At 51.3% G+C, this 27,843-nt stretch overlaps 2 protein-coding genes across 7 annotated transcripts in view; one reads left to right on the top strand and one right to left on the bottom strand.

The window, feature by feature from the left end:
* Positions 1-4,512, bottom strand: part of GAK (cyclin G associated kinase) — a 56,073-nt gene extending 51,561 nt beyond the window's left edge. For 2 of the 3 annotated variants that reach the window (XM_045774732.2, XM_045774734.2), the window contains exon 1: positions 4,213-4,512. In XM_045774732.2, the coding sequence (XP_045630688.1) occupies positions 4,213-4,357 (145 nt within the window). In that variant the 5' untranslated portion in view covers positions 4,358-4,512. The remainder of the gene's footprint in view (positions 1-4,212) is intronic. The other variant, XM_087864370.1, reaches the window with a different exon arrangement.
* A 61-nt stretch (positions 4,513-4,573) lies between these two features.
* The window catches only part of TMEM175 (transmembrane protein 175), a 41,861-nt gene continuing 18,591 nt past the window's right edge, over positions 4,574-27,843 (top strand). The window contains exons 1-11 of one of the 4 annotated variants that reach the window (XM_045774753.2): positions 4,574-4,860; positions 14,110-14,397; positions 17,524-17,684; positions 17,947-17,985; positions 19,379-19,473; positions 21,203-21,254; positions 21,569-21,604; positions 22,228-22,311; positions 22,694-22,858; positions 26,468-26,546; positions 26,695-26,830. In XM_045774753.2, coding sequence (XP_045630709.1) covers positions 17,532-17,684; positions 17,947-17,985; positions 19,379-19,473; positions 21,203-21,254; positions 21,569-21,604; positions 22,228-22,311; positions 22,694-22,858; positions 26,468-26,546; positions 26,695-26,830 — 839 coding nt within the window. In that variant the 5' untranslated portion in view covers positions 4,574-4,860; positions 14,110-14,397; positions 17,524-17,531. Of the gene's footprint in view, positions 4,861-14,109; positions 14,398-17,523; positions 17,685-17,728; positions 17,753-17,946; positions 17,986-19,378; positions 19,474-21,202; positions 21,255-21,568; positions 21,605-22,227; positions 22,312-22,693; positions 22,859-26,467; positions 26,547-26,694; positions 26,831-27,843 lie in introns of those variants that run through there. The other 3 variants (XR_015725611.1, XM_045774754.2, XM_087864381.1) reach the window with 3 other exon arrangements.

Here is a 27,843-nt window from a genome sequence, read left to right as displayed (position 1 = left end):
TTAAAAGAAAAAGGATGCCTACAGGACATCCATGCACGATTCCAGAACAGGAGTCTGAATAAGCTAATAAGCACGGAAATATGCTCAAAGTCATGAGACAGAAAAATGCAAATCCACACAAGCCCATACAGTGTTTGCCCACTGCAATGAGGATGGTGTGGGGGCAGTGGGGTCTGGCAGGCCTCCCCGTAGGGTCACGGACTCAGAGTTGGGGGGGGACAGTGAGCACCAGGAAATGTGGTGCAGCGGCACAAGGAGCAATCTGGGAGATCTGACTATGTGTTATCAATTAACACTGTTTCTAAGGAACACACTCCCCGTTACCTCCGTCTCCTACCCTCACGTGATCACCACAGATCTTTCAGGGTTACGTGCCCATGCGGACAGCAGGAGTCCACAGAGAGGAACAGGCTGGGCCAACGGAAAGACAGAGGCCAGACTTTCCCCTGCCCCACAACAGTGACCTGCGCCAACACCTCCCCCCATGACCTCCCCGCAGGGTGACTTCCTCCCACAATAATCCCTCCTCCATGGCGACCTCCCCATGATAGGCACCTGCATGCACCTGCACCTGCAGCCAACTGAGGCACGCAGCTCCCATCCTGGCCCCCCAGCAACGCCCACTTCCAGAGACTCCGCAAGCAGGTGCACTGCCGATTGCTTCTTTCACTGTGACATCCTCTGGACATTTCTCCCTGCAGGACACACTCGACAGGTGGACCTGCGCCACCACGTGGGTGACCAAAAATATGCTCTACCACTCCCGCCTCCACCCAACTCCACCACTCACTGGCTGGTGGCACTGGCAAGCTACTGACGGCCGTTCCGTCAGCCACCGTCAGGATGAACGACCACAGGAAGCACGAGGGACTATGCCTGCCAGAGTCAGAACTCCATAAATGCTGTTTTGCTGGTTACCGTCACTGTTTCATACTAGATTTTAGTTAGGACAGGTAAGGGGCTGATGTTCAAGTCGCCAGGGTGCAAGTGAAGAGGGTGGGGTTAGGAGAACTGAGAGAGGGCAATTAATCAGACACAAGACTGGACCACACCATTCTGAACAGAACCAGCTGCCCAAGGCACAAGCCCCTCCTGCAAAGACCTTGGTTATCTGTGCGCTGGGTGCCTGGAGAAAAGATCCACTCAGCACCACTTCCTGGGTGAGAGCAGCCACGGTGGTTGAGAGAAAAGATACTGGAACAAGACCACCAAGTCACAGGGCTCAGGCACACTTCCTGTGTGAAAAGAGCCGTGTGCCAGAATGTCAGTGAGCGACGACCGCTCCATCATCTTTTCAAATCAACTTAAAACGTACTGCGCTGTGAATTCCCGCAGAGGATGTCCTGACTCAACCTACGACTCTCTCCTTTCGTCACGCCAACCCCAGTGGTTTCTGAAACCTCCAGCCAAGAGTCCTATCGCACAACCCTGCCACTGCCAGCCAATACCAAACAGCCCCTTGCCCTCACCAATCCCGACACTTGACACAGACAAGGGAGAAGCCCTCTAAAAGCAGGGACCAGGACGCAGAGGGGTGGACGGCTAGGACAACAGCTGGCCTGGAGTTAGTGTGGCATGTGCCCCCCAAACAGAACACAAGGGACCCACGTTCATCAAAGGCCACTGATACCACGCACGGCACACGGTGTTCCAGCAAACACACACAACCAGTTACACATAAACTACAGGACAGCTCTGCAGACTTCTTTCTTCTTCTCAAGAGCTGCCCACATACACCTTGTCCACATCACTAGCTGTGTAGCCAAAGTCAAATAGTCACTGTAGAGGTGGACTCACCTTCGGGGCCAAACCTGTCTTGGCAGAGCGATCACCTCTGTTACCTCTCTGGACAGTAGAAAGCAAGCAAGAAGGTGCAAAATCCAAAACAAGAGAACATAAAGGATGTATTCTAGGATCTGCCTGGACTCAGCATCTCTGACATTGGGGTTACTCCCAGTAACCTGACTTTTTTTTAAATGAAAACTTAAAACCAATTTTCAAAAGATTAGGAAGCTATCTGGCTCCACAGTTCTGCCCACAACCCATTTCATGCTACAGAGACAAATTCCAAAAAGCTATGAAAACAATGTTTTTTTTCCTAAACCACTTCACAGCAAAATCTGATCTATCCTAAATTCATCTGGGGCAACACCTGACATGAACAGAGGTGGGGCTATTTAAAGACTTAATTACCCCACAGCGAGGATACTCACTCATTTAACTATGGACATGATTTATTTAATTATTAAAGACTTCCCCAACTCTTGTAGGAATATCATAGGATATACAGCATGGCTATTATCTTTCTGAAACCTGAAGAATTGTGAAGTTGTCAACATCTCTACCCAAGGGTTTCAGGTTTGGAAACTTCCCCACATTTATATAAGACAGCATGAATTCCCACAGCCTAGGTTCCAGGGTTGCTGTTTTTCCGGAAAGACTTCATATGGCTTTCTTACCATTTCAGTTCAGGAAGAGGCTTCACAAGCTTTAAAGGCTACAAGGCTCCCGTTACGTATCTAAAGACTAAGACTGTGCTGGGTATTTTTATCTCCTGACTTGCCTACATAGCAAAGGGAGGGGGTTCTTTTGCACAACCATATCAGCTAGTCCCATTTCCTTGTTCTTCATCCTGGGTATTAAGTGACCGGTAAACTTCCTGCTCCACAGGACCCACCTCCCATCTCTGATCACCCCTCCTCCTGCCTGGCCCCACCCCTGCCCTAGTAGGGGCTCATTCTCAACCCTCTCACCTCAGTTTGGCCTGCTGGAACCCCCGCCACTGCCTGTCCTGCCCCAAGGATCCCCCAGTACCGCGCTGTCCTGTCATTAGAGTTTTTGTCTAATTTTAAATTCCAGAAGGCAAAAACCACGTATACTGTCAACTATGAATTTCTTAAAAAACCAAGATAATTGCTTGGTATTTTCGGAACAAAGGAACTGATCCGAGGGAACTCTCATTCTAACAGATACCACACTTGAGAATGTTAATAGAGGTTCTGGCCCCCACATCTGTTAAGAAAAGGTTTTCTTACCAAATCACACCCAAAATCTGTTTGTTCTTTACCCAAGTGGAGAAAAAGCGTGTGATAATGCTGCAGCCAGAACATCCCCTCAGGCCTTTAGGAATAAGGACACCAGAAGGGTCTGCTCGTTTCTGCTCAGACTGAGCATACGTGGCAGTGGTCGGCCATGTGACAGGCTGAGCCTACAGTCCTGAGAGCTACCCAGCCAGGTATGTGGTTCCACCTTGCACCTCTCCCTTGCCCACACTAACTCCGGGGAATACTGTCCTGCACCAGCACCAGCCCCAGAGCCAACTGTGTTCAGCCAGTAAGCATCCCAGCTAGCAAAATGTGACATACCCCTGCGGGCGCCACCAACAAAATGTAAGGAAAATCCAGAGGAGAGAATGGGATCACACCGACGTTGGCAATAGACTCTGTGTAAGGAAAAGAAAGGACATCAGGAAGCTGGAGAAAGCACGCAGAAACAAAGAGGACTAAAGAATGACCCGGAAATTCCTCCATGGCTGACGAGTGCAACCTGAAAGGCTCTGGACCGGTCGTGACTGTTGGCATGCCCTAACTTACGTGGACGCACAAAGAGATCAGGGCAAGGGAAACTCAGGTGGCGAGACGAGGAAGCTGGGCAAAGGGTCACAGCACCGTCTATCCCAACATCCAAGGAGGACAGGACTGCAACCACCCGCACCAAGGGGCACAAGCACCCACGCGAGGATCCTGAGAATTGAGGAGAGACAGCCCGATGTCCAGAGGTCCAATGCTGTCCCACCACCCTCACAACGGCCCGAGACGTGAGGCAGGGGCCATGACTCATAGCGGCCCAGCGTAATGCTCAGCCTTCTGGGTCCCCTTCCTTCCGGCCCTACTGTGGCCCCTCACCCGCCCACCACCTCCTCCCCCACTGCCGCGGCCTCCCCTCTGGCCGCAGGTCGGCCCCACACCGGCCCTGACTGCCACGCCTCCGGCAAGGAAGTGCCCTGCCCCAGACCCCGCCTCGCTCACCCTCGGCAGTCAAGCCGGTCGGCCTCACCCGCTCCCCACCGCGACGACCCTCCCCATACCCCACCCCGGCGGGGCCGCTCCGCACCGGGCCCGGTCCGACCCCGCCCCCCCCGGCCCGCCCCGCGCCCGGCCACCCCGCGATGGCCCCCGGCGCCCGGCCCCGCGCCCCCGGCCCGGGCCTCACCCTCGGCCAGGACTCGCCGCACCCGCAGCCGCAGCTCGCCCAGCTCCACCGTCTGCCCCACGAAGTCAGTCTGGTCGCGGCCGGCAGCGCCGCCCAAAGAGCCCGGGCCTGCCAAGAAGTCCAGCGCAGACTGCAGCAGCGACATGGCTGCGGCCCCGCAGCGGGCGCCGGAGCGGGGAGCTCGGAGTCCAGCTGCGTCCGGGTCCGCTCAGCAACCGCCGGCCCGGAGCTGCACCATCTTCCGCCCCGACGCCGTGACGTAGGCCCGCGGGGGCGCGTCGCAGCCCGGAAAAACGCCGGCGCCTCCGTTGCGCCGAGCCGGGCGGGTGCGCGTGCGCAAATTCCTGGTCGCGGATCGCGCCTGCGCGGCGCCGGGGGTCTCGTGACGAGCTTCCGGCCGCCGTGCTTCGGACGCCCCGCTGACCCGAGCGCGGACGGGCGGTTGAGTGGTGTGGCTCCGGGCCCAGTGTCTAACCGTTCCCCACGCGGTCGTGTCTGCAGAGGCCACTTGTCAGGGTGCTCGGGCTTACGGTGGCCTCAGCCCCCGGCCGGGAGCGGCGTGGGGAGCGGCTCGCTGGACCGCAGCTCTCGAGCAACGTGCAGTCTGGCCGCCCAGCCCGCGACACCCCTCGCGACTTGTTGAGTAAGGTCGGTAGCACCGGGCACGCTCCTAGCTGGTTCGGTTTGGTGGGGGGGGCCACGTGAAGGGTTGGTTTGTTTTTTTTTTAATGAGTTGGTTGCTACCAAAAGTCTGAAAAACTTAAATTTAAAAAGCCCAGGTTTCCAGCTTCTGTAGAAAAGTCAGACCTGGCAGCCTTGGACCCAGAATCGCGTGTGTCACCACTCACCTACAGCTGCCCCCTCGGGGGAGACACGGGTCCTGCCCGATCGGCGCATTGATGTCTTGTGCCTGGTTCGTGTTGGCAACCCCCTCTGTTCATTCTCAAACTGAAAAACGGATCTGAAAGCCCCAACCAGCGTCTTAGTCTTCCTAGAATTCCAAGTTATTAAAAACCTCTTTCTAGACAAACGTGTGTTATTATCCTTATAGTAGTAGCAGCTTCGTCTGTACCGTGCTTTTTTACAACAGCCTTTTAGGAGTACCTCGGAGAAGACGGCACAACATCCTTACCCCCACCCCCTCTGCCTTTTTCAGGAGTGAGAAAACATGCTCAACAATATCATTACTTGGCCAACGTCCACAAGCATTACTGCTAGAATTCTCCCCAAGTCATGGCATTTCCAAGCAGTGCATTCGTCTGGTGCCTGTAAGGATAGGGGCTCAGGACAGAGGCCAAGCTAGATACCGATGTTTGATGTCCTCAGCGTGGATGGCAGTCGACTGGCGTGAGAGCAGAAGAGAGCAGAAACAGAGTTAGGCAGAAAGGTGTTAGAACGTTCAGAGAGTAGACCAGCGTATGGAGAAGGAGCAGCCAGGGCCACAGGGAGAAAACCAAGGGAGCATTGTGTCCCAGAGCCAAGGAGAGATGTTCCCTGGGGTGGGGGGCAGGAAGCCATTTAAGAGTGAAATAGAGAAAGAAATAAAAGATGTACCTTGGGTTTGGCAACAGTGAGATTATCTTGTGACCTTTCAAGAATAGTTTCACTGGAGTGGTGGGATGGAAGTAGAATAAAGAAATGAAGAGTTGGAGGTGACTCAAGAGGTTTGGTTATGCAGAGGAAGGTGTGGGAGCTAGAAGGGTGGTGTGGGGTTGAGGTGCTTTAAGATAGGAGATTTTTGAGCAGCTTGAAGCTGATGGGAGGGAGCCAGTGGGGCGAGAAAGTTTGCCCGTACAGAAGAGGGAGGAATAGTGAATAAAGTTCTCTGGAAGATGGGCGGGTAATGACATCCAGGGCATAGGGAGAGTCATATTCACTGGGGGCATAAGACAAACACTTTCCATAGCAGAGGGAGGGAGGGAAGATGGGTTGCATTTGCCAGTAACCTGATGTGTTCATTGGAATGAAAGTGAAGGAATTCTTTGATGGCTTCTGTTTTCACCATGAATTAGGGAAACAAAACATCTACTGAAAACAAGAAGGGAGGTAAGAAAACTAAGGTTTAGGCAGTGTGGAAAAGATACAAAATAGCTGTTGTGGATAACTCACTGGAAAGCAGTAGCGTTTGAGGGTTCCTTTGAATTTGAAGGCCATGAATTTATCCTCATATGACCTAGGGTCAGGGTCAGAGGGTTTTAAATAGTGTAATTACTTTGGAGACCAGAGCTTACTCAGACTTTTTATTTCAGAAACATTTATGGAGCACATTTGTGTACTGGCACTTCATGGACCATGTTAACTCAGTCTGTATCTCCAAACCACACTTCTGTCCTGAACTCTTAGACCTTTGCTGCTAAATAGCTCATGTCGTGTATACGTGTTTAAAACTGAGTTTATGGTCTTCATCTGCAAGCCTCTTCCTCTATAGATGTCACAGCAAAGAGTACTGCCAGAAATTAAGAGGGTCATTTTGTAAGGATGAAGCAATACATTCATCAAAAAGTTGTAATAATTCTAAACCGTTTTGTGCCTAATAATAAGGCTTTAAAATACATGAAGCAAAACCAAATTTTTTTTATCAAAACCCAGTGTAAATTGGAGTTGGAGATTTCAATACCTCTTTCACTAGAACAAGTACCAAGAAAATCACCAAGGATATAGTTGAATGAAACCATCAACCAACCTGACCTAATGGACATTTATAGAACACTTTACACAGTACCAGCAAAATACACATTTTTGAGTGCGTAAGGAACATTTACCAAGATGGATCTTATTCTGGGTTATGAAACAAATATGTTCTCTGACTGCAATGCAATTAAGTTAGAAATCAATAATAGATATCTGGAAAATCTAAATATTTGGAAACTGAATGAGTCACTTCTAAATTACCCATGGGTCAAAGGAGAAATCAGAAGGAAAATTAGAATTTTGAAGTGAATGAAAATAAACATGCAACATTTTAAAATGTGTGGAATGTAGCCAAAACATACTAGAAGACAGTTCTCAAACTAATAATTTCAGCCATTCATCTTAAAAAACAAAAACAAGAGCAAATGAAACCCAAAGTGAGTACAAAAAGGGAAATAATATGTCAGAGTGGAAACCAATGAAATAGAAAACAAAAACAAAATCAGTGACAACAAAAGCTGATTCTTCGAGATCAATAAAATAGAGAAATCCGTGGCCATATTGAACTGGAAAAAAAAAAAGACAAATTAACAATATCATGAATAAGAGTAATGATGTTGGTGCTAAAAGGATAATCAGAGAACATGAACACCTTTATGCCAACAAACTCAGCAGCTTAGACTAAAGAAACAAATTCCTTGGAAGACACTAACATGGCTCGCTATTTCTGCATAAACTTCAAATCGAAGGAAGGAAGTATTAACCAGCCCGGCCTATTCTATAAGGATAGCACTATTCTGACACTGAAATTTGACGAAGACGTTACAAGAAAAGAAAAAGACTAATATCTCTTGTGGACATAGATACGAAAATTCTTTTAAAACATTTTTTAGCAAGTTGAATCCAACACTACAAAACGGATAGTACAACATGACCAAGTGAAGTTTATCCCAGGAACGCGAAGTTAGCATTTGAAGATTGATCAATGTATTTTATGCTATTAACAGAGTGAAAAAGAAAACCGAATGGATCATCTTAATAGACACAAAAAAAACCATGATAAAACCCAACATCCATCCCTACTTTAAAAAAAAAAAATTGCCAGCAGACTAGGAATGAAATGAAACTTCACCAGCATATTAAGGGCATTTATGGCATTCGGGGGGGGGGGGGGGCTCAGTGGGTTGAGCATCTGACTCTTGATTTCAGTTCAGGTCATGATCTCAGGGTCATGAGGTTGGGCCACATCTGGCTTTGCACTGAGCATGGAGCCTGCTTGAGATTCTCTCCCTCTCCCTTTGCCCCTCCCCGCCATGTGCATGCGCATTTTCTCTCTCTCCCTCTCAGAATAAAATAATATGGGCATTTATGAAAAGCCTATAGCTGACATGCGGAATAACAGTAACAGGCCGAAGTTGTCAGGTCTTACCACTTTTGTTCATTGTATAAGAAATTCTAGCCAGTGTAATGAGGCAAGGAAAAAAAAAGCTTCCAGATTGAAAATAACAAGTAAAATTGTTTATGAAGATGACACAATGGTTTATGTTACTTTCCCAATCTTGGTACCATTGACATTTGGGGCCAAATAATTCCTTTGAGGTGAAGGGGTGGCATTATCACATTGTTGGACATTTAGCAGCACCCCTACCTCTGTCCCCTAGAAACCATCAACACATGTCACTTGTCACAACCAGAAATGTCTGGAGACATTGCCAGATGTCCCTCAAGGGACATTACCACCCTCGTTTGACACGGCTCTATGTAAAAACCCAAATGGGATCTACAGAAAGCTATTAGTCCTGGTAAGTGACTTTAGCAAGATTGCAGGGTACAGGATCAATAGGCAGGAAATAAGTCCCATCATTTCTAGATAACCAGCAAGGGAGTAGGAGTTGAAATGAGGGGAAAACGCCATTTACAACAGCATCGAAAAATATTAAATGCTTGGGGTAAATCTGAAAAAAAGACGTGCAAGATTCATACACCGAAAACTAAAAAACGTAGCTGGGAGAAATGAAAGACCTTAGTAAACGGAGAGAATACACCATATTCATAAATTGGGAGATTCAGTCAGACGGATTCTTCTCAAACTGATGTATAGATTCAGTGTAATTCCTGGCAAAATCCCAGCAGACTTTTTGTAAAAATTGACACACTGATTCTAAAATTAATTTGGAACTGCAGAAGAGGGAGAATACTCCAAGCAAGTTTGAACAAGGACAAGTTCTGGGACTCACGTTGCCTGACTTCACCGCTCATTATAAAGCCACAGTAACCAAAGTAGTATGGCGCTGGTTTAAGTGCATAAGTCGGTCAGTGCAGCAGAATTGCCAGAAAGTGGCTCACAAGTGCATAGAAGGTCAGTTGGTTTTTGACAAAGGAATAAAAGTAATTGAAGAAAAGATAGTCTTTTCAAAAAATGATGCTGGAAAAATTGGATATCCACATGTTTAAGAATGTTAATCTATGTCTTGCATTATATACAAAAATTAACTCAAAACATCTAAGTGTCAGGCCTGAAACCATAAAGCTTCTAAGAAAAAACAAACTGTGAGACATTTTGGTATGACACTAAAGCACAACCAATAAAAGAAACAACCTGTATTTAATCAAAATTAAAAACTTCAAAATACGTTGTTGAAGATATTCAATAGGTGAACAGATAAACTGTGGTACATCTATAAAATGGATTATTATTCAGCAGTAAAAAGAAAGCCATTAAGCCATGAAAAGACATGGAAGCATCTTAAATGCATATTGCTAAGTGAAAGAAGTCAGTCTGACAAGGCCACATACTGTATGATTCCAATTACATGACATTCTGGAGAAGGAGAAACTATGGGGGCAGTAAAAAGATGAATGGTTGCCGAGGGTTTTGGGGGGAGGGAGTGATGAATGGGGGAACACAGGATTTTTAGGGCAGTTAAACTTCTGGATGATAATGTAATGGTGGCTATAAGTCCTACATTTGTCAAAACCTGTAGAATCCTAATGAACTGTGGCCTTAATCAGTATGGCTCGTCAGTTGCACCAGCTGTGTCACACTAATGTGAGATGTTAATAATGGGAAACTGGAGGGGGAGTGGTGAAAAGATATATGGGAACTCTCCTTTCTGCTCAATTTCTCTGCAAACCTAAAACTGCTGAAAAAAACACCCCGTGAGGGGTGCCTGGGGTGGCTCAGTCAGTAGAACCTGTGACTCTTGATCTCAGGGTTGTGAGTTCAGGCCCCACATTGGGTGTGGGGGGCTACTAAAATACATAAATTTATTTTAAAATAGCCTGTGAATTTAAAATACATACACATGTATATACGCAAACATGTATGTGTGTATATACCGTCAGGAGAATGAAAAGACAGCGCAGAATAGAGAAAGTGTTTACAAATCACATAATGGACTTGTGTCCAACATACATGTTTTACTTCTGTGTGTGTATAGGTGTATATACACAGCACACACACACGGGCCTCATCTCTGCGTGGTCTCCGCAATAGCTGACAAACTCTTGGTGATTCAGCCCTCAGGTGCATCTCCCAGCTTGAGCCTGGTGCCCCAGCCTTACCCAACTCCTTGCACTTGGCCGCACACCACGCTCTCCCTGTTACATGCACACACACAGCCAATTCCTTTTTGTCGTCAGTAATTCTCAGCATTGTTGGAGGATTAAAAGAGACATTACAAATGAAGTATGTGGGACAGTGCTTGGCACACAGTAATTGCTTGACAGATGTCACTTATTCTCGTTGTCATCTTGTCATAAGTATTCCCAGATTCAGCTCTGGCAGATCCCATTCTTAGAGCTTTCCCTGACTCGGTTCTCCCACGGCGCCCTAATGTGTGTCATGTGCCCCGTACCGTTGCGTGATTATCCTATTCCTGTTGGCCTCTAACGCCGAGCACAGTGCATAAGGCCTTACAGGATCATAAGTGTTCTCTGTTATATGAAATTCCAGCTTCTCCTTATTCTCGTCAGGATTTTAAAATTCTTTAGTCTCTTTAAACAAACAAAAATTATCCCTCAGCTCCCTGCTCCTCTACTTTGTCTTATACTCTTTCTTTCACTCCTCAGTCTTGTATTCTTATATTACCATGAGTCTTAAAAACTTGTATATGATGAAAGTAACATGTAACTAACATGTTTTGAACATACATGTTGGGCACTAGTTTTTGGTTTTTTAACCCTGGTAAAATACACCTAAAATTTCCCATCTTAACCATTTTTAAGTGTTCGTTCAGCCTGTTGTGCGGCCATCACCACCATCCAGTCATAGAGCTCTTCATCTTGCAAAACGGAAACTCTGTTTCTATTAAACAGTAACTCTCTCTTCCTCCGGCCCCACCCAGCCCCTGCCAACCACCATTCTGCTTTGTCTCTATGAATCTGACTGCTCTAGAGACCTTGCGTAAGTGGGATCACACAGTACTACCCTTTGGTGGCTGGCTTATTTCACTTCGCTAGCATAATGTCCTCAAGGCTTATCCACATTGTAACACAGGTGAGAATTTCTTTCATTTTTAAGGCTGAAGGATATTCTGTTGTATGTTTATATGTAGATACCGCATTTTGTTTAGGTATTCATCCATAGATAGACACTTGGGTTGCTCCCACCTTTTGGTTATTGCAAATAATATTGCTGTGAACGCTGGTGTACAAATGTATCTTCAAGTCTCTGCTTTTAATTCCTTTGAATATATACTTAGAAGTGGAATTACTGGATCCTATGGTAGTTCTTTATTAATTTTTGGAGGAACCTTACTGTTTTCCATAGCAGCTGCACCATTTTACATTCCTGCCAAAAGTGTGCAGAGGTTCCAGTTTCTCCACACCCTCCCCAACGCTTGCGTTTCATTGCTGCTATCATAGCCGTCCTGGAGACGATTATCTCATAACTCTGATTTACTCTTCTCTATGTAACTTAATGACGTACATCTTTTCATGTGCTTGTTGGCTAATAATATATCTTCTTTGAAGATATGTATATTCACATTCTTTGCCTATTTTTTGAACTGGGTTGTCTTTTTCCTGTTAAACTGTAAGGCTTCTTTATATATTATGGATGCTAAACTTTTCTCGGATATATGATATCCAAATATTTTCTCCCATTCTTTGGATCATTTTTTTTCAATTTCTTAGTAGTGTCCTTTGAGGCACAAAAGTTCAAATTTTGATGAACTCCAACTTCTATTTTTGTTGTTGTTTGTGCTTTTGGTGTCATATTTAAAAGTCCTTTGCCAAATGCAAGGCCATGAAGAATTTCTCCCAGTGTTTTAGTTCTTACATTTAGTTCTTTGATCCATTTTTAATGAACCTTTGTATGTGGTGTGAGGTAGGATCCAAATTCATCCATTTACATGTGGATATCCAGGTGTGTCAGGACCATTTGTGAAGACTCTTCTCCCCACTGAGTGGTTTTGTCAGCCTTATCAAAAACTAGTTGACCATAAATGTAGTGGTTTATTTCTGAACTCTCAGTTCTTTGTTGGTCTATATGTCCTATGCTGGTACTGCACTGTCTTGATTACCATAGCTTTGTAGTAAGTTTTGAAATTTTGAGGTGGGAGTCTTCCAGCTTTATTCTTCTTTTTCAAGATTGTTTTGGGTACTCCGTAAATAGTCAGAGGTTCCTTAAATTTCCATATGAATTGTAGTTTTATTTGGTTATTGCAAATAATATTGCTGTGAACACTGGTGTACGAATGTATCTTCAAGTCTCTGCTTTTAATTCCTTTGAATATATACTTAGAAGTGGAATTACTGTGGGGCGCCTGGGTGGCACAGTGGTTAAGCGTCTGCCTTCGGCTCAGGGCGTGATCCCGGCGTTATGGGATCGAGCCCCACATCAGGCTCCTCCGCTGGGAGCCTGCTTCTTCCTCTCCCACTCCCCCTGCTTGTGTTCCCTCTCTCGCTGGCTGTCTCTATCCTGTCGAATAAATAAATAAAATCTTTAAAAAAAAAAAAAGAAGTGGAATTACTGGATCCTGGTCAGTTTGTTAATTCTGCAGAGAAGGCAGTTGGAATTTTGATAGGGATTACATGCAGTCTGTGCATCAGTTTGGGAAGTACTGCCGTCTTAACAGTATCAAGTCTTCCAGTCCACGGAGGTCTTTCCATTTGCTTAAGTCTTCTTTAATCTCTTTCAACAATGTTTTGCGCTTCCTTTGTTAATTTTTTTACTATTTTTGATGCTATTATAAATGTAATTGTTTTCATAAGTTTTTTTCTCAGATTGGTTTTTGCTAGTATATACAATGCAGTTGATTTTTATATATTGATCTTGTCTCTTGCAACCTTACTGAACTCATTTATTAGTTGTAATAGTTTTCTTTTGTGGATTCCTTAGGGTTGTCTTTGTGTAAATCACACCCCCTGCAAATAGAGATAGTTTTACTTCTTTCTTTCCAGTATTGATGCCCTATATTTCATTTTCTTGCCTTAGTGCCTTGGCTAGAACCTCGACAGTATAGTGTAGAATAGTGTTGTCCCTGATCTGGGGCAGGAGTGGGGAGATGGTCAGTCTCTCACCATTGAGTATGATGTTAGCTGTGAGCTTTTGTAGAAGCCGTCTATCAGATGGACAGAGTTTACTCCCATTCCTAATTTGTTGGATATTTGTATCATGAAGAGGTATTAGACTTTGTCAGATGCTTTTTGTGCACCCACTGAGATGATTGTGTAGTTTTTGGGTTTTGTTCCTTTGATGGGGTGTATTATAGTCACTGATTTTTTTATTTTAAACCAACCTTACATTCTTGGAATAAATATCACTTGGTCATGGTATGTAGTCCTTTTTATTCATTGCTGGATTCCATTTGTTAACGTTTTGTTGAGGATTTTTGTGTCTATATTCAATATTTACTGGTTTTTTAAAAATAATATTTGAGAAAATATGAACATAAAAAAATCTAAAAAACATTATAGCAGATATATGTTTCCCAAAATTCATGCCTGAAAAACACATGTGACTTTTTGTCTTATTTTCTTGGCATGAATTTTTCACCTTCCTTGCTCACCCCCCTTCACCTACTCTCTCCTCTCTCTCCCGCTGTCTTTTGAGAAGTAAAGTGTTACAGTTCAGTGCTGGCCGTGATGGAGTAAGCTCCCTACAGGCTTTCTCTCCTGCTGATTACATCTCGAGTAAAAACTCGGGATAAAATATTAAAAACAATGCAAAGCCAATAGATTGGGAAGGGTAGTCAAAACTTGGAGCAGTGATCCATCTACGTGTGAGTTTTCCACTTTTTTAAAAATCTCTTTTTCCCACAGCTTTGACCATAGGCCAGCTGTCCACTGTGGGGCTGTGCTGTGAGTTGCTGCACAGACGGCAAAACCTCTAAGAGAAACCCCCGTCTTTCTGCCTAGAGGAACTGTGGAAAGGGGCCCCTGTAAGCAGAAGCATGTGAGGGAAAGGCACAAGATCTAGAACACTCAGAAGAATTCTGAAAAAGAACAAAGTTGGAGGACTTGCTCTGTCAGATGTCAAGACTTACTCTGAAGCTGTAATCAAGACTGATATTGGCAAAGGGACGGGTACAGAATGATCAACTGCACAGGGTATGTGCTCCCAAGATAGACTGACACAGATACGGCCAGTTAACTTTTGACCAAAGTGCAAAGGCAGTTCAGTGGAGAAAGGATAGTCTTTTCAACAAGTGGTATTGGAATAATCAAACACCCATCTACAAAAAAGGGAAGCCCCACTATACCTCGCATGTTATATAAAAATTATATAATAGTAATAAATCATTCATAAAAATTATAAAATAGATAAAAATCTATCATACAATGAAAGTAAAACCTAAAACTTTAAAACTTCTAGAAGAAAATAGGAAATCTTTGTCATCTTGAGTTAAGCAAAGCATTGTTAGATATGACCCCGAAAGAATGATCCACGAATGAAAAGTTGAAGGACACCTGGGTGGTCAGTCAATTAAGTGTTTGCCTTCGTCTCAGGTCATGATCCCAGGGTCCTGGGATCCAGCTCCACAGCAGCGGCAGGCTTGCTCAGCGGGGAGCCTGCTTCTCCCTCTCCCTTTGCCTGCCGCTCCCCCTGCTTGTGCTCTCTCTCTCTCTCTCTGACAAATAAATAAAAGCTTTAAAAGAAAGAAAAGAAAGGAAGAAAGAAAAGTTGAGCTGGACTGCGTCAAATTTAAGACTTTCTGTGCTCCGACGCTGGTAAGAGAGTGAGAGACAAGCCACAGACCGCGAGCAGATATTGCAAGTGACATCCTATCAGAGGACTTTTAACCAGAATATATAAAGAACTCTAAAAACTCAATAACAACACAAATAACTCCCCAAATAATAAACAAAAGATTCTAGCAAACACCTTGCCACAAAAGGTACACAGATAAAAGGCACATGAAAATACCCGATTAGTCAGTGGGGAAATGCCACACGAGATACACTGCGCATCTATTAGCATAGCTAAAATTAAAGGTTAACTTTTTAAAAAATCCTACCAGACTAGGTGCTGGGGAGGATGAGGAGCAATTGTGATTTTCGCACACTGCCAGGAGGAGTACAACGTGGCACGGCTCCTTGGGTGAGTGGTTGGGCAGTTTTTCATAAAGCGAAACATGCGTTTACCCAGCAACGCATTCTGAAGTGTTTACCCAAGAGAAATAAAAACATGTTTACACAAATATGTGTGCAAATATTTACAGCGGCTTTATTCATCACCACCAACAACTAGAAACAACCCACGTTTTCCAGGTAGTGAACGGATGAACACAGCTAGCTGTCCATCCACACAGGAGAATTAACCACATAGCAGTAAACACCGTTACCGATGCTCTGAAACATGGGTGAGTCTCAGGCCCATCACGCTGAGTGGAAGAAGCCAGACTCAGGAGGTTCCGCGGGCTGTGAGTCCACTTACGGGACAGTCTGGAAAGGGCAAACTGAGGGTAACAGAGAACATGGATGGGGGCCAGGATTTGAGGTGGAGGAAGGCTTGACCACAGATGGTGCACTCAGGGACAGAACTGTGTTGTGACCATGGTCATGGTCACACACCTGTGTGCATTTGTCAGATACTCATAGACCTGTACACCAGAAGGAGTGATCTTTACGTAAGCTTTGAAAAAGTGAGGAATACATTCTAGATCCATCTGAAAGCTAAAGCCCCATCCCCACCCCAGCTCCCACCCCTCCCTGCCAAGGTCATGGTAGTGCTGCCGTGAAGTTGGTGAGTGCCGTCCTTGCTTGCTCCCATGTTCTTACTGTGCATGTTTGTATAATCGTGGGAGGACAGATGGTCGCTGTGTTCTAAACATATCAATGGTAGAATGGTATGTGTATTTTTTTTGCGACATGATTTACTTCTCTCAACATTGCGTTTCTGAGTTTTAATCATGCCTAGATCTATTTCATTTATCTTCACTTCCTATCTCAGTCACTCTGCCATCATCACAAAACCCACGGACTGGGCCTTCAACGACAGACCGTTTTTTCTCATGGTTCTGGAGGCTGGAAGTCTGAGATCACAGTGGTGGCCTGCAGACGGCCACCTTCTCGTGGTGTCTCGCTCAGAGGCCAGCGACCTCTCCCCGCCCCTCATCTTCTGTGAGGACATGGATCCCATCTCAGGGCCCCGCCCTCATGACCTCCCTCGTCTCGTCCCCCATCTGAGGCCCCTCTCCTGATGCCATCCCGCCGGGGGTTAGGGCTTCCACGGAGGAGTTCGGGGGATACAAACATTCAGTTCTTAGCACTTTTTAACAACTCATTTAGTGTTTAATAATAGAGCATTTTTGACATTTGTTAAAATGAACTACACCAGTGCACGTCCTATTCATCTCTATTTCCTTGTCCACATGCCTGAGGCTACACCTAGAAATGGAGTTCCCACCTTGTAGGGTGTGCACACCGCACTGTATTAATTATTGTTGTCTCCATACAGGCGTGGCATCCGTTACATTCCTGCCCAAGCCTGTGTCCCCACAACCTCGTCACTTGTGACGGACGTTTGCAGACCTTGATGGAACCTCATTCTTTTCACTTGCATTTCCCCAGTTGCTAAGGAAGCTGAATGTCTTACTTGTTTGTTCGCAATTTGTTTTTCCTGTCCAGAAATTGCTGGTAAGCCTCCTTTATTTCTGGAGTTGGGGCGCATTTTCCGTTTTGCTTGTCCTTGCGAGGGCTGGCACTCTGTTTTAGTCCAAGCCTGTGGGACTTGGTCCTGTAGAACGTCCCACATCTAGTTGACGGCCATACCACCCTGACCGCACCCAAGCTCGTCTAATCTCAGAAGCTGAGTAGGGTCGGGCCTGGTGAGTACTTGGGTGAGAGAACATCCCACATTTAGGGTGCAGGCGTCTAACAGTGCATCGGTCTGGTGTTGGGGTCAAGGGTTTCAGGCTGGTGACACAGCGTGTAGAGTGCCTGCTGTGTGTCCGTGTGCTTTCTCTCGTTTCTCCCATTTCTGGAGGGGAGGCAGACACCGAATGTGGCTCCCAGATGACAGTGCTCAGCAGGGAAGTGGTGCTTTTCCTGCAGGCTGGAAATACAGGGGCCTCCTGGGAGAGGACCGGTGGCAGAGTGGTCCTTCCAACCAGCACTAAGCCCCCGTCAAGGGCGTCCTGCTCTCCGGCACCAACCTACCATGTGTTGCAGCTGAAGCCAGCAGGGTGGCTCCCAGTAGCACGCTGGCCTGCTCAGACCTGTGCTTCCTCCCAGGCCCTGCCATGTCCGGGCCCCACACCCCAGAAGTGGCCCTCAGTAGACAGGGAGACTCCTCCATGGGCACGAGGGATGAGGATGCTGCTGACGGGATCCAGCACTCACACCGCATGCTGAGCTTCAGTGACGCGCTCCTGTCCATCATCGCCACTGTGATGGTCCGTGCGGGGCCCCACCCAGAGCCCCCTCACATCAGGACCCCGGCCACCCCCTCGACAGCCTTCTGGTAGAGCTTGGCCCAGCAGAGACCCTGCCCTGTCTCAGCAGTGTCCTGGGGCCCCCCAGCCACTCAGGCAGCTGGATGGGTGGAGGGAGCAGTCCAGCACTGGCCCAAGTCCCTGCCACCTTGGCATCCGAGGAGCGGTCAGTGCACAGCCCAAGAAATGTCCCTTGGTTCTTTTTGTGTGTTTGCTCTCATAGATCCTGCCTGTGACCCACACGGAGATCTCCCCAGAACAGGTACTTGGGGACCACAGTCTGCAGCATCCAGGGTGAGGGAGGGTGCAGGACACTCAGTCCACGAGCCCAATTCTAGGCTCCACCTAACACATACCTGGCTGGGAGGGCTGGGGCAAGGTCATCTTCTGCTCCCCTAGCCACCCTGGTTGGCCACAATCTTGGCCTGCAAACAGGGGCAGTGCCTCAAAGTGAGCCTTAAGGGTGGTCTGAGGAAGACGTCAGTTGGACGTCTTGGTTTCGGCTCAGGTCCGGATCTCCTGGATGGTGAGATGGAGCCCCATGTCGGGCTCTGTGCCCAGCGGGGAGTCTGCTAGAGAGTCTCTCTCTCCCTCTGCTCTTCCCCATCCTGCATGTGCTCTCTCTCTCTCTAAAAAAAGTAAATAAAATCTTTAAAAAAAAAGAAAAAGATGGGGCGCCTGGGTGGCTCAGTTGTTAAGCGTCTGCCTTCGGCTCAGGGCGTGATCCCGGCGTTCTGGGATCGAGCCCCGCTTTGGGCTCCTCCGCTGGGAGCCTGCTTCTCCCTCTCCCACTCCCCCTGCTTGTGTTCCCTCTCTCACTGGCTGTCTCTCTCTCTCTGTCAAATAAATAAATAAAATATTTTTAAAAATAAAATAAAAAAAAAGAATGGGGTGTGGATGTGTGACAGGAGATGCCAGGAGGCGACATGGGAAGGTGTATGGACTAAACCACACTTCCCTGCAGTTGGGGTCATCTTTTTGGAGAGCAGTGCTTGTTGTGAAATCTCTGTGTGTTAGCTGGCTCACGGAGAAGCTCTGAGCCAGGAGGTTGTGCAGTGGTCTGGGGACACCTTCAGAAAGGACAGTGCTGGAAGGTGTCAGCTGAGTCGGAGGGAAGGACTAGTCAAGGCCCCGAAAACCTAGCAATTCTGAAACTCTGAGTCTTCAGCGAAGTCCGGGGATACTGGGTGAGACACCCAGGTGCAGGTGAAGAACCAGCGAAAATGGTAAAGCAGTCAGTTTTCTACTATGAGTTTTTGCTGATAAAGTCCAAGCTTTGTGTCCAGCGCATTTCCATTTTCCCCGTCGTGCCTCCAAGTCACTTCTCACCCAGGGGAGGTGCCGCCACGACCTCACCAGGCCTCAGAGCTACGTCAGCCTCGGATCGCTGGCAGCTCGGTTGGCGCTCTGCTCTGGACGGAGCATCTCTGCCTCAAGAGCTGGCATTTCCGCGGGAAGCTCCGCACACGATCCCCAAATAGGCAGCTATGGGATGTGGCGCAAGGGGCAGGGAGACGGGGAGGCTCCCCCGAAGAGGAGCCTCAGAGGGGCTGGGTTAGAGGCTGATCCAAGAACCCTTTGCGGGCCCTGGATGGGGCCGCCAGCTGCCGCGGGGTGAAGCGGTCTCTGATGGTGATGCTCTTCTGTTCCACCAGTTTGACAAAAGTATACAGAAACTTCTAGCCACCAGGATTGCTGTCTATCTGATGACGTTTCTCATCGTGACTGTGGCCTGGGCAGCACACACAAGGTAAGGAGTCCACGTCTTTGTGCTCACTTGGTGCGTGTGCCCCGTGGCTGCAGGGCCCCGCTTCCTCACCGCCATGTGACACAGGGTCACCCGCTTGCATGGGCACACACGCTGGGCCTCGAGACAGCATGGGGCAGGGCAAGGGCAGGGCTGCAAGAAGACTGCCCTGTGTGCCCCCGTCGCGCTTCGCCAAGCGTGCACACGCCCTCTACCCGGTCCCCAGACTCTGGCGAGGAAGAAGAGGCTGCACGGTGCACACTCCCAAGCCAGAGCCTTCTCTTAGGGAGGGAAAGGTTCCTGGGGATCCGACAGCGCTGCAGGGGACCCCTGACCCCCAAGCGGGGCAGGAGGGCTCTCAGGAAGAGACGTGGGGCGGGATGTGGGCACTGATGCCCCTGGTCAGCGGCGCGCCCTTGCGGAGGAACGCTTCTGCCTGGGGGATGCTGGGCGCACAGGGAGGCCGGGAGCCCTTCAGGACAGGGCCACGCAGCGCCTCAGTCGTGTGCTGCTTTGTCGAAGGCCGCCCTCCAGGGCAGCAGTGCCCAGAGCAGCACAGATCCGCCCAGGGCCCTCACAGCTGTACGCGCCCCCACCCTGCCGGCTCCATGGGGGACGCAGCACGACCCCAGAGCCAGCCCTGAGTACGGGCCCCCTCAGGCTCCTCTTGGCCCCTGGTTGGATGCAGACCCCCCAGGTGGGGGTACTGAGGCCCACTGAGCCCTGCCCAGGAGAAGGTCTTATCCTCAGAGGAGTCAGAGCTCTGAGGGGTCTCCACAAAGGGGCTGGGCGAGTTCCTCAGTTGCTCGTGGTCCCTGGCCCTGTGTTTAGTTTTCTGTAGTGCTTTCCTGTCTCTGTATCAAACCATCCCTCTGTGAAGTAGACGCCTTAGAGGGGTTACAGTATGGCGTTCCTGGAAGGACTTCCTTTTTTAAAAGGGGTCTTTGGACACGAGACCGGAAGAACGAGTTCCCTGGAGGTTTAAATTCCTCCTTCTCAGGTTTCCGGTCTCCCAGGGTGGCCAGGGGACGTCCCAGAGCATGTGGGGCGCGTCCTCCCTCCGCAGCTCCCTCCGGGGCTTCTGCACACCCAGCCCGGCTCTGTTGGTGGCCACGCACCCCGCGTGACAAGAGTCCGTGGAAATGTGAGCAGTGCAGTTTCTAGGGACTTAGGGTTTCCTTTTGTATTTTCAGTGTCTTCCAAAGTTTGTACACTGGGTAGTATTTTAAACTTGGTTAAAAATGACATAGTTGAGGGGCACCTGGGTGGCTCAGTCGTTAAGCGTCTGCCTTCAGCTCAGGGCGTGATGCCAGGGTCCTGGGATCGAGCCCCAAATCGGGCTCCCTGCTCAGCGGGAAGCCTGCCTCTCCCTCTCACACTCCCCCTGCTTGTGTTCCCTCTCTCGCTGTGTCTATCTCTGTCAAATAAATAAAATCTTAAAAAAAAATGACATAGTTGAGGCACCTGGGTGACCCAGGCAGTTAAGCATCTGGCTCTTGATTTTGGCTCAGGTCATGATCTCAGGGTCGTGAGATCGAGCCCCGTGTCGGGCTCTGCGTTGGGAGTGTAGCCTGCTTAACAGTCTTTCTCTCCCTCTCCCCGTGCCCCTTCCCCTCCCCCAAAATAACATCTTTTACTGATACTTTAATCAGCAAATGCTAGAGCCTGTGAATGATGCTGTTAGAGCCTCTCTATAGACAACACGTCTTCCTGATTTTCTTACACGGTTTAGACTGTTCCAGGTTGTTGGGAAAATAGACGACACGCTTGCCTTACTCAACCTGGTGAGTCCTCCTTTCGTTTCTTGAGAAACGAGTATGTTTGTAGGCCCGTCCTCCGAGGAAGGCAAGCAGGGACTTGGCCTTTCTGGCACCTCTGGTGTGCGGAGCCTGGAACCCACCACCCACTCCCGGGCTCCTCACACGTCCTCCCTGGGGGTGCCCCTGGCGAGATGAGACCCCTTCCCTCCTTGTCTGGTGGCGAGGGGGTCTAGGAGGTAGACAGTGACATGCCTCCAGGGTGGGGTGCTGCCAGAGGTCGCCCTGGGCAGCAGGGCTGGAGCCTGCCTTCCCCTCCTTCCCTCCCTCCTCCTTTCTAGGCCTGCATGATGACCATCACCTTCCTACCCTTCACCGTAAGTACCTGCGGTGTCCTCCCCGGGGCCAGCCTGCCCTCACCGGGCCAGAGGACCCAGGACGCTTTGTCCTCAGACTCTCAGACCAGCGGGGCGGGCCAGGGCCCAAGCAGAGTCACAAAAAGGAGAAAAGCTCCAGGGGAGCCGGCAGCGGTCTTGGCCTCTTTGGGGGCGGGGAGTGGGGCATACCTAGGGTTCCGGGCTGGTTGAAGGAGGGGAAAGCCTAACCCAAAGGGGCCTGCAATGGCAGAGACACCAGCCTGGCCTCTGCAGGGCCCAACAAGGGGCATCCCTTCCACGCTCACTGACGCTCCCGGCTCCTGCCCGGCCCCCGGCCCACTGCCTGCTGCCGTCCCAGGCTCCTCCCCAGCAGCTCCTTCACACCTGCCCCCACTCTCAGCTCTCACGGGACTGTGGTCTGGGTGTACAGGGCTGTGTGTCACAGAGAACTCTCATGAACTGGATGACGCTTCAGCTTTAAAGGCTTGAAGCATTCTGTGACACTGCTCTGGTAGGAAGGGACAGCACTGGGTCTCCTGCCGAGTGTGTAGGCTGGGAGCGGGAGGCTCACGGGGCTCCGGGGCCCTGCAGGACCTGGTTTTGTCTTGTGTTCTTGGCTGCAGTTCTCCTTAATGGTGACCTTCCCCGAGGTGCCTCTGGGCATCTTCCTGTTCTGCATGTGTGTGATTGCCATCGGGGCTGTGCAGGTAGGACACCCCAGCCTGCCCGCCCCCACGGGCTTGTCCTCCTGGAGCACACGTTGTCCACGCGTGTCGGATGTGTGTGTCGGCTGCAGCAAGAGTCGTGCTCACGGGCACGCTGCAGAATGGCTGCCCAGTACACCCGCCACGGGTGGCGGCGGACGACCAGAGGTTCTCAGAGCCTGGGCCCCCCGGGCGGGCCTGGAGAGAGGGCCAGTGCCCTCTGGTGCCTGGCGGGGCGAGGCTCTCTGAGACCCCCCAGCGGCCCCGGGGGGCTCCTTCCCTGTGGCGAGCCTCGCACCTGTGCAGCTTCTGCGGGTGGACACGGGTGGGAGGGATTACTGGCCAGAGGCCCCCGCCTGTGCCCTGCAGCCCACCTCTCCCGCAGGCGCTGATCGTCGTGTATGCGTTCCACTTCCCCCACCTCCTGAACCCCCAGATGGAGCGCTCCGCGCACAGGGGCCTCTACCGGCGGCACATCCTGGGCCTCGTGCTCAGGGGCCCAGCGCTGTGCTTCGTGGCCGCCGGCTTCTCCCTGTTCTTCTACCCCTTGGTGAGTGGGGGGGGCAGGGGGCGGGGAAGGGGGACTGCCTTACTGAGCAGATGCCCCCGGGGGGTGGGGGCAGAGCTGTGCAGAGGTCTCAGGGGCCACTGGCATGTGGCCTGGTGTCCGGGGTGCCAGGGAGCAAAGCTGGAGGGAAAGCCTCCCCCCCACCCATCCCCCCCAACACCCCACCGGGACCTGCTGTGTGGATGGCCAGGTACCACGGTCAAAGCCAGGCCTCGGTGAAGACACGCACGGTCAAATGGGGGCAGCCAGTGGGCCGTGACCATCCGTGTCTTCCCCAAGTGGGCGCACTGCAGAACGAGAGGGGAGACTCGGATGCCGGGAGTCTGGACCACGTGTGCTCTCTGGGCGAGTAAGGGTCTACATGAAGCCGCAGGGCAGCCAGCACTAGACGGCTCCTGGGGGGAGCGGTCCCAGCAGCGTTGCCGTGACAGCAGGCATGAGGCGTCAGGAAGCGCGGTGATGAAACCGTGTGAGCCCGAGGGGAAATGTCCTAAAGCCCCGCATGGAGGGTGTGAGCCACCCAGAGAGCGCAGACGAAAGGTCCCACTGAGAAGTGGAGGGAGCACCAGAGGGGACCCAGCCGGGGACCGGGGCCGTCTGGCAGGAGCACCCAGCTGTGCTCAGAGGGCAGGATGCCGGAACTTGGAACTGTGTCAGCCAGGTCGCAGGAGTCGAGGTCGGCTAGTGCCCTTTTAGCCAGCAGCTAATTTAACAGGAATGTTGTCTTAGAACGCTTCCACTGTCCGGGAAGGCAGGAAACGCAGGCGTGCAGCTGTCTCAGAGCCGACTGCGGAAGTCTACGCGCGGCTCCTGCCTGGCCCTGAGCCTTCAGGAAATACAGTGGAGTGTCCGGCCCAAAGCATTGTAACCGTGAAAAAATGGCTGATGTCATTTTAAATGTCTAGTAAACATTTTAAGAGATTCCAAGTTCGAAACAGATAGGCTAGCAGGGGCCGCTGCCCAGCATTGTTCCCGCGAGGACGGAGCTGCGTGCTGGGGGCTGAGCGGCCGAGGTGTCCAGACGTCCGGCCCGGGCAGGTGGAGCGGGGGAAGGTGCACGCTGGTGTGGGGGATGAAGGGTGGGCCTCAGGGGCTGCTTGGTCTTTTCAGTCTTGAGCATGTTTGAGGTGCAGGGGCGCTGTGGGAGGGATGCTCTAGGGGTGCTCAGGGTCAGGCAGGGCGTCCTGGCTGTGGCCTCTAGCAGGGTAGGTCCCAGTGGACAGGGCAGGGCCAGAGGGGGGACGCATTGGACAGGAGTCAGGAGTGAGGGGCATAGGGTCTGAGGCCACATACACGTCCTGGTTGCAAGTGGGACAGTCTCCTGGCTGTGTATTCAGCGTGGCCAACAGCAGGTCTTGGTTGGACAAAGTCAGGGCTTGAGGGATGACGAGGGTCATTGCGTGGAGGATGGGTGGGACAGCTGGGGTGTGGGATGGGTGGCCTGGGTGAGCCAAGCGGAGGGCCAAGGTAGGATGTGCCCACTGCCAGGGCCTGGGCCAGGAGCCTGGGCTGCATAGGCAGGGGTCCGGTGTGTCCCGGGGGATAGCAGGTGCCATAGCATTGGGTCCATGTGGAGCGGGAGAGTGAGCACGCCCTGGTGGGATGATGGCAGCGGGGAAGGCAACACCTGAGCCAGCAGACTGGAGGAAGAGGGGAGCTGGGAGGGGCCAAGTGGTCAGTAGGTCCAGGAGCCTTAGGGGGTGGGGGTCACTCGGGCCGTGGCGCTCAGTCAGCTCTCTGTCCATCAGCCTTCCTCCCTCCTTCGCTGCAGTGTGGTTCTGACCCCTTGCCCCCGCCCCCCACCTCCTCACCTGGAGTCCCGTGCCCACCACTGCCTGTGAGACAACACACGTCAGAGCTTTCTGACCCCCGAGGCCTGCCCCCTGCAGCCTCCTCAGCAAGCCCCTGGCCTCCCCCCTTCCAGACATTCCCTCAGCCAGATGCTGTGCTGGGTCCCCCTTCCAGATCCAGCCCCTTCTCATCAGCCTGGTCCAGGCCATCCTGTCCTCCCTGTGGACCACCGTCCTCTGATGGTGATGCCCACAGGGCCCAGGGCCTCGCCTGCCAGCATCCTTTAGAAGCCACTTGTGTCCTGTTCCCGGCCCCACACCAGACTCCCGTCCTCTCATCCTGCCATCCTGGGGCACCCCTCCTGCGGTCCTGCCGTGGTCGGCCGCCGCCTCCCTGCGTCACACCTGGGAGGCACCTCCCTCAGGGTGTGCTGGATGATGCGGGGGTGCGGTCTCTTGAAGCGTGGAAACTGGGTTAGAGACAGGTCTATGATGTGTCTGAAGTGTCCCGCTGTCTCCCTGACTGTACCGTGTGTACCGTTGTCATCTCCCCACATCAGGCGACCTCGAAGTACTGGGTGTGCAGGACGGGGTGGGGGGGCAGGCATGGGATGGGGCAGGGGCGACAGGAGAAGGGCCCTCCCTGCAGGGGTGCCAGCTGGGTGGTGTGGGGCCTTGAGGGCTCATGCTGCCAGGGCCCAGGACAGGGAATCTGCAGGGCTGCCTCAGGACCCGGCCCTGAACCCTTTTTCAGGTAACGTGTGTGCACAATGTAAACTTCACAAGACCATGTCCACTGCCACCTGCCCGGTCCAGCGGCGGCGTCCGTGCAGTCACCGCTCTGCCTACTCTGGAATGTTCCCATCCCCGCAGCAGAGCCCCACCCCACTAGCAGTCACCAGCCCCCACCACACCCTGCTCCCTGGAAAACCCCTGATCTACTTCCCGTCTCCGTGGCTTTGCCCATTCTGGGTAATTCATGTAAATAGGATCATAAAACAGGCTTTTACGTCTGGCTTCTTTCATTCAACGTAATGGTTTCACGTTGTAGCAGACGTCAGGATTCCCACCCTCCCGTCGGAGGTCATTGGAAGGACCAGTTTGCTTACCCGTTGATCCGTCCACGGACACCCGGGTGCTTCCCTGTCTTAGCGGCCGTGCGCAACGCGGCCGTGAACACGGGGGTGCCGGCGTCTCCTCGAGACCCTGCTCTCTGTTCTTCGGGGAACCTACCCAGATGTGGAACTGCGGGCCGTGGGCTCATTCAGTGCTTCGTTTTTGGAGGACCCTCCACACTGTTTTCCACGCGGCTGCGCCATCTTACGCGCCCCCCCCGCCCCACGGCGCACGGAGTTCCAGTTTCCCCACGTCCTCGCCCAGGCTCGTCGGTCTCTGCTCCTGTGAGAGCAGCCGTCCTGCGGGCCGTGAGGTGGGCTCTGCCCGGGGCTTAGACCTGCGTTGCTCTGAGTCTGGGTGATGCTCCCCACCTTTCCGCGTGCGGCTCGGCCGCGGTGTGTCTTCTGGGGAGAAATGTCTGCTCAGGTCCTCTGCCCACGTTGGGTTGGGTGTTCGTGTCCTTGCTGTGGAGCCCTAGCCCCCTGCCCCAGTACCAGACCCTCGTCCGCCGTGCGCTCTGCTGGTGTCTTCCCGCGTTCTGGAGCCACAGGTTTCTCAACTTGATGAGGTAGAATTCACCTGTGTTTTCTTCTGTTGCTCGTGCTGCCAACCCTTCGGAGCGGATGGCTTCTGGGTGGGATTCCAGCACCACACCGCCTCCTGACATGTCGTGTGTCTCACGCAGTCGTACCTGTTGATGGCGACGGTCATCTTCCTCCCCTACGTCAGCAAGGCCTTCAGCTGGTGCAAGGGCAGGCTTGTGGGTAGGTGCTCGGGCAGGCTGGTGTGTGGGGCCTCGGCACTGCTCCCCAAGGCCCGTGGAGCATGGAAAGGGCCAGGCACCCATGACGGCCAGGCGTCCCTGCACAGTCCCCTCCACTGGCCAGCTCCTCTCTCCTGGCACGTCCACAGGCCCCCAAGAGCCCCCAGCTCACAGCGTGGAGTTCTTCACCTTTGACCTGCACGAACCTCTCAGCAAGGAGCGGGTGGAGGCCTTCAGTGACGGGGTCTATGCCATCGTAGCCACACTCCTCATTCTGGACATCTGGTAAGGACCCAGGCCTGAGGGAGGGGGTCCGCGGCCCGCCTCTCATCACCCAACCTTACAGAGGCAGGTGCTGAGGTCTCCTGATGCCAACCCTCCCTTTGAGGAGTTGTCCCACCCTGGACAGAGCTCCCCAGAGTTCAGGGTCTCCTGTGCTGCTGGGGGGTGGGGGGCAGTGGCGGCACACAGGACTCCTCCTGTCACTCCTCCCTTCCCCAAGCTGGTAGATGGGTGTGCACGGGCCTCCCCACTTCAGTGCTTTCCTCCCCCTTTAGGCCTCACCCCCAAGTCCCCACCCAGGTCTCCCCCAACCCTTTCCCCCTCTTCCCCAGGGCTCCCCCTCCCAGGTCTCCCTGCCTCCCCTCCCCTGCGTCCTCCCTTCTGCTCAGTTTTCCCTTCACTGTGTGCTGTTGCTCCACCTGACCTCCCTCTTCCTTCTGTCAAAGTTCTCATTTTAGTTACTGCATTTTTCAGTGTTTCATTTGTTGTTGTTTTTTCTTCATATTTTCCATTCTTTTCTAGAGCCTCTTGGTTCTTTGGTCCTATTGTAGTACGTTCTTATTTTGTTGGATAGGTTACACCATTTTGATTTTACATTTTGTGTGTGATGGTCTAAAGTGTTAGTTCTCCTAATTCTCTCGATAGCTTTTTCCTACTGTAATTTGTGAATTTTTTAAATTTGGGAGCCAATATTCATTCGTGCCAATCTCAGAGGCCTAGACCTAAGGTTCCAGAATGATTTGGCTTTGCTTCTGCTGCCGGGGCCGAGCCAGCCCCAGTTCCCTCGTGAGCGGCTGCAAGAAGTGGTGGAGGCTGGGGGCCTCTACTCAGAGCCGCAGCCCCCACCCCCGGGGGCTCGTGCCTCTACCTTCAGACGCTTGCAGCTCCACCCCCCCAAACACATGTGTAGCCCACCGTTGTGAGTTTGGAGGTGTCTCAGGCTACTTCCACCCAGCCTGGGAATACGGACGGGCTCTCTGTGCATTTGGGGACATCCACGGGGCGGGGAGAATCCT

This window comes from Ursus americanus, chromosome 8 (assembly GCF_024610735.1).
Source record: "Ursus americanus isolate L20-20 chromosome 8, mUrsAme1.1.p, whole genome shotgun sequence".
NCBI lineage: Eukaryota > Metazoa > Chordata > Mammalia > Carnivora > Ursidae > Ursus > Ursus americanus.
Note: the sequence above shows the minus strand (reverse complement) of the source record. Positions and strands in the feature narration are given on the sequence as shown.